The sequence below is a fragment of the Chiloscyllium plagiosum genome, unplaced genomic scaffold (genome assembly GCF_004010195.1).
Source record: "Chiloscyllium plagiosum isolate BGI_BamShark_2017 unplaced genomic scaffold, ASM401019v2 scaf_9256, whole genome shotgun sequence".
NCBI lineage: Eukaryota > Metazoa > Chordata > Chondrichthyes > Orectolobiformes > Hemiscylliidae > Chiloscyllium > Chiloscyllium plagiosum.
In genome coordinates, this window is record NW_025214717.1 from 25,124 (window position 1) to 30,994 (window position 5,871).

The window sequence follows — 5,871 nt, forward strand, 5'->3', positions numbered from 1 at the left end:
GTGTGTGTGTGTGTGTATACACATCGCCGTGACGGGGTGTGTGTGTGTGTGTGTATACACATCGCCGTGACGGGGTGTGTGTGTGTGTGTGTATACACATCGCCGTGACGGGGTGTGTGTGTGTGTGTGTATACACATCGCCGTGACGGGGTGTGTGTGTGTGTGTGTATACACATCGCCGTGACGGGGTGTGTGTGTGTGTGTGTATACACATCGCCGTGACGGGGTGTGTGTGTGTGTGTGTATACACATCGCCGTGACGGGGTGTGTGTGTGTGTGTGTATACACATCGCCGTGACGGGGTGTGTGTGTGTGTGTGTATACACATCGCCGTGACGGGGTGTGTGTGTGTGTGTGTATACACATCGCCGTGACGGGGTGTGTGTGTGTGTGTGTATACACATCGCCGTGACGGGGTGTGTGTGTGTGTGTGTATACACATCGCCGTGACCGGGGGGGGGGGAGGGCTGTATACGCATCGCCGTTAGGCTGTGTGCGCGTCTTTGTGTACACATTACCGTGACATTGTGTGTGTGTGTGTGTTTAAGTGTATATATAAATGCATCACCGTAACGCTGTGTGTGTATGTACATCACTGTGGTGGTATGTGTGTGTGTGTATACACATTACCGTGATGCTCTGTGTGTGTGTGTGTGTATGTGCTTCTAGCCATGGTGCGCTGTGTGTGTATATGTACCTGTCGCCATGGCACTGTGTGTGTGTGTATATGTACCTGTCGCCATGGCGCACTGTGTGTACATGTGTACCTGTCGCATGGCGCGCGCTGTGTGTGTATATGTACGTCACCATGGCGTGCTGTGTGTGTGTGTATGTACCTGTCGCCATGGCGCGCTGTGTGTGTATGTATGTACTTGTCGCCATGGCGCGCTGTGTGTGTGTATATGTACCTGTCGCCATGGCGCGCTGTGTGTGTGTGTATGTACCTGTCGCCATGGCGCGCTGTGTGTGTGTGTATATGTACCTGTTGCCATGGTGCACTGTGTGTACATGTGTACCTGTCGCATGGCGCGCGCTGTGTGTGTATATGTACGTCGCCATGGCGTGCTGTGTGTGTGTGTATGTCCCTGTCGCCATGGCGCGCTGTGTGTGTATGTATGTACCTGTCGCCATGGCGCGCTGTGTGTGTGTACGTGTACCTGTCTGCAATGGCGCGCTGTGTGTGTGTGTATATGTACCTGTTGCCATGGTGCACTGTGTGTACATGTGTACCTGTCGCATGGCGCTGTGTGTGTGTGTGTGTGTGTATGTACCTGCCGCCATGGCGCGGTGTGTGTGTGTGTGTACGTGTACCTGTCTGCAGTGGCGTGCTGTGTGTGTATGTACTTGTCGCCATGGCGTGCTGTGTGTGTACGTGTACCTGTCTGCAATGGCGTGCTGTGTGTGTATGTATGTACTTGTCGCCATGGCGCTGTGTGTGTGTGTGTGTGTATATGTACTTGTCGCCATGGAGCGCGCTGTGTATGTGTATGTATGTACTTGTCGTCATGGCACGCTGTGTGTTTGTGTATATGTACCTGTCGCCGTGGTGCACTGTGTATGTACCTGTCGCCATGGCGCGCTATGTGTGTACGTGTACCTGTCTGCAATGGCGTGCTGTGTGTGTATGTATGTACTTGTCGCCATGGCGAGCTGTGTGTGTGTGTGTGTGTGTATATGTACCTGTCGCCATGGAGCGCGCTGTGTATGTGTATGTATGTACCTGTCGCCATGGTGCACTGTGTGTGTGTGTGTGTGTGTATACACATCGCCGTGACGGGGGGTGTGTGTGTGTACACATCGCCGTGACCGGGGGGGCTGTATACGCATCGCCGTTAGGCTGTGTGCGCGTCTTTGTGTACACATTACCGTGACACTCTGTGTGTGTGTGTGTGTGTGTGTGTGTGTGTGTGTGTTTAAGTGTATATATAAATGCATCACCGTAACGCTGTGTGTGTATGTACATCGCTGTGATGGTATGTGTGTGTGTGTATACACATTGTCGTGATGCTCTGTGTGTGCGTGTGTATATGTACCTGTCGCCATGGCGTGCTGTGTATGTGTATGTATGTACTTGTCGTCATGGCGCGCTGTGTGTTTGTGTATATGTACCTGTCGCCATTGTGCACTGTGTGTGTATATGTACCTGTCGCCATGGCGCACTGTGTGTACATGTGTACCTGTCGCATGGCGCGCGCTGTGTGTGTGTGTGTACCTGTCGCCATGGCACGGTGTGTGTGTGTGTACCTGTCGCCATGGCCAGCGCTGTGTGTGTATGTACCTGTCGCCATTGCACACTTTGTGTGTGTATACGTGTACCTGTCGCCATGGCGCACGCTCTGTATGTGTGTGTGTGTGTACCTGTCGCCATGGCACGCTGTGTGCGTGTGTGTGTACCTGTCGCCATAGTGCTGTGTGTGTTTACCTGTCGCCATGGCAAGCTCTGTGTGTATATGTACCTGTTGCCATGGTGTGTGTGTGTGTGTGTGTGTGTGTGTGTGTGTGTGTGTGTGTATGTGTGTGTCTCTGTCTGTCGCCATGGCGCGCGTTGTGTATGTGTATGTACCTGAGGCCATGGCGCAGTGTGTGTGTGTGTGTACATCTGTTGCCATGGCGCACACTGTTAGTGTGTGTGTATATATATGTATTTGTCGTCATGGCGCGCTGTGTGTGTGTGTATATGTACCAGTCGCCATGGCGCACTGTGTGTACACGTGTACCTGTCGCATGGCGCGCGTTGTGTGTGTGTATGTACCTGTCGTCATGGCGCGCTGTGTGTGTGTGTGTGTGTGTGCGCGCGCGCGTGTACGTGTACCTGTCTCCATGGCGGTGTGTGTGTGTGTGCCTGTTGCCATGGCGCGATGTGTGTGTGTGCCTGTCGCCATGGCGCGGTGTGTGTGTGTGTGTACCTGTCACCATGGCGCGTGCTGTGTGTGTGCATGTACCTGTCTCCATGGCGCGCTGTGTGTGTGTACCTGTACCTGTCGCCATGGCCAGCGCTGTGTGTGTGTGTATGTACCTGTCTCCATGGCGCGGTGTGTGTGTACGTGTGTACATGTCACCATGGCGCGCGCTGTGTGTCGGTACCTGTACCTGTCACCATGGCGCACGCTTTGTGTGTGTGTGTGTGTGTGTGTACCTGTCACCATGGCACGCTGTGTGTGTGTACCTGTCGCCATGGCGCACGCTGTGTGTGTGTACCTGTTGCCATGGCACGCTGTGTGCGTGTGTTTACCTGTCGCCATGGCAAGCTGTGTGTGTGTACCTGTCAATATGGCGCGCGCTGTGTGTGTGTACCTGTACCTGTTGCCATGGCGCGCACTGTGTGTATGTGTACCTGTCGCTATGGTGCGCTGTGTGTGTGTACCTGTCGCCATGGCGCCGTGTGTGTGTGTGTATATACCTGTCGACATGGCGCTGTGTGTGTGTATCTGTTGCCATGGCGTGCTGTGTGTGTGTGTGTGTACACCTGTCGCCATGGCAAGCTGTGTGTGTGTGTGTGTACCTGTACCTGTCGCCATGGCATGCTGTGTGTGTGTTTGTATATACACATCGCCGTGATGGTGTGTGCGCGTGTCTGTGTGTGTATCCACATCGCCGTGACGGTGTGTGTGTACACATATCGCCACGAAGCTGTGTGTGTATACACATCGCCGTGACGCTGTTTGCACGTGTCTTTATGTACACGTTACCGTGACACTGTGTGTGTGTGTGTGTGTATAAATGCATCACCGTGACGCTCTGTGTGTACACATCGCCGTGACGCTATGTGTGTATGTACATCGCTGTTATGGTGCGTGTGTGTGTGTGTGTATACACATTGTTGTGTGTGTGTTTGTATGTACCTGTCGCCATGGCGCGCTCTGTGTGCGTACCTGTTGCCATGGCACGCGCTGTGTGTGTGTACACCTGTTGCCATGGTGTGTGTGTGTGTGTATGTACCTGTCGCCATGGCGCACTGTGTGTGTGCACCTGTACCTGTCGCCATGACGCACTGTGTGTGCGCGTGTGTGCCTGTCGCCATGGCGCGCGGTGTGTGTGTGCGATCCTGTCGCCATGGTGCTGTGTGTGTGTGAGACACCTGTCAACATGGCGCTGTGTGAGTGTGTGTGTACCTGTACCTGTCGCCATGGCCTGCTGGGTGTGTGTGTGTATACCTGTCGCCATGGTACTGTGTGTGAGAGACACCTGTCAACATGGTGCTGTGAGAGTGTGTACCTGTCGCAATGGCCTGCTGTGAGTGTGTACCTGTTGTCATGATGCACTGTGTGTGTGTGTATATGTGTCGCCATGGCGCGCTGTGTGCGCGTGTACCTGTCGCAATGGCGCTATGTGGTACATGTTACCATGACGACATCGGTGCGCATGTGTGTACGGTGTCCCTGTGCCATGCCCAGTGCCTGGTTTGTTTACGGTGAGGTGTATGTTGCCCTGCAGACTGTCCCCAGCGTACCCCGAGCCCGTGGCTCCAATCCGCACGGCCAAGGCAGAGAGACGCTATCAGGAGAGGATGCGGATGCAGAGCCCCGACCTGCCTGGGGCACGGGATAAGGAGCTGTCTCCCGCTGAGCGGAGGGCACTCGAGGCTGAGAAACGAGCCATGTGGAGGGCTGCAAGGTGAGACCCAACTCACAGCACGGAGCTTCACGTCACAACCCATCGGCTCTACTCGATCTCCCGACCCCAACACTACTGTCCAACTCACAGCACGGAGCTACACGTCAAAACCCATCGTCTCTACTCAATCTCCCGACCCCAACACTACTGTCCAACTCACAGCACTGAGCTACACCTCAAAACCCATCGTTTCTACTCAATCTCCCGACCCCAACACTACTGTCCAACTCACAGCACGGAGCTTCACGTCACAACCCATCGGCTCTACTCAATCTCCCGACCCCAACACTACTGTCCAACTCACAGCACGGAGCTACACGTCAAAACCCATCGTCTCTACTCAATCTCCCGACCCCAACACTACTGTCCAACTCACAGCACAGAGCTACACGTCAAAACCCATCGGCTCTACTCAATCTCCCGACCCCAACACTACTGTCCAACTCACAGCACAGAGCTACACGTCAAAACCCATAGTCAATGCTCAATCTCCCGACCCCAACACTACTGTCCAACTCACAGCACGGAGCTACACCTCAAAACCCATCGTCTCTACTCAATCTCCCGACCCCAACACTACTGTCCAACTCACAGCACGGAGCTACACGTCAAAACCCATCGTCTCCACTCAATCTCCCGACCCCAACACTACTGTCCAACTCACAGCACGGAGCTACACTTTGCTCCCCCAAGGCTGGGGCTTGGCTGGATATATTAACGCAGGGTATGGGCTCCTCATCATCCTCGTTCCTGACGCCTGAAAGTGCCCTCTTGTGGCACTTGCTGTTCGGACATGATGTAGAAAGCGGAACAATTGGGCTAAGGATCAGCTATATGGCTCTACACACTTCACAAGCATTTGGCTGAGCCGGTCTACAATGTCTTTCAGATTCAGACAACTGTCTCAGTATCTGAGGACACTTCCCCTTGATGTGTGGGAGACCCTACCCCCGGGAGAGACTGTATGTGTGTGAGAGAAAGAGAGAGCCCATATCCCAGGGAGAATGTGTGTGTGTGTTTGTGTGAGAAAGAGAGAGAGAGAGCCCATACCCCAGAGAGTGTGTGTGAGAGAGAGAGCCCGTACTCCAGGGAGATGCAGTATGTGTGAGAAAGAGAGTCCATACCCCAGGGAGAGTCAGTGTGTGTGAGAGAGAGAGTCCATACCCCAGGGAGAGTCAGTGTGTGTGTGTGTGTGTGTGTGTCTTAGAGAGAGCCCGTATCCCAGGGAGAGTGAGTATGTGTCTGAGAGCCGGAGCC

At 54.1% G+C, this 5,871-nt stretch overlaps 1 protein-coding gene across 1 annotated transcript in view; it reads left to right on the top strand.

Annotated features, from left to right (window-relative positions):
- LOC122547985 (protein scribble homolog) overlaps nucleotides 1-5,871 on the top strand; it is a gene marked incomplete at its 3' end in the record, with an annotated part of 35,286 nt that overhangs the window by 10,530 nt on the left and 18,885 nt on the right. Inside the window, exon 2 of the mRNA XM_043686538.1 lies at nucleotides 4,435-4,614. Within this exon, the coding sequence (XP_043542473.1) occupies nucleotides 4,508-4,614 (107 nt within the window). The remainder of the gene's footprint in view (nucleotides 1-4,434; nucleotides 4,615-5,871) is intronic.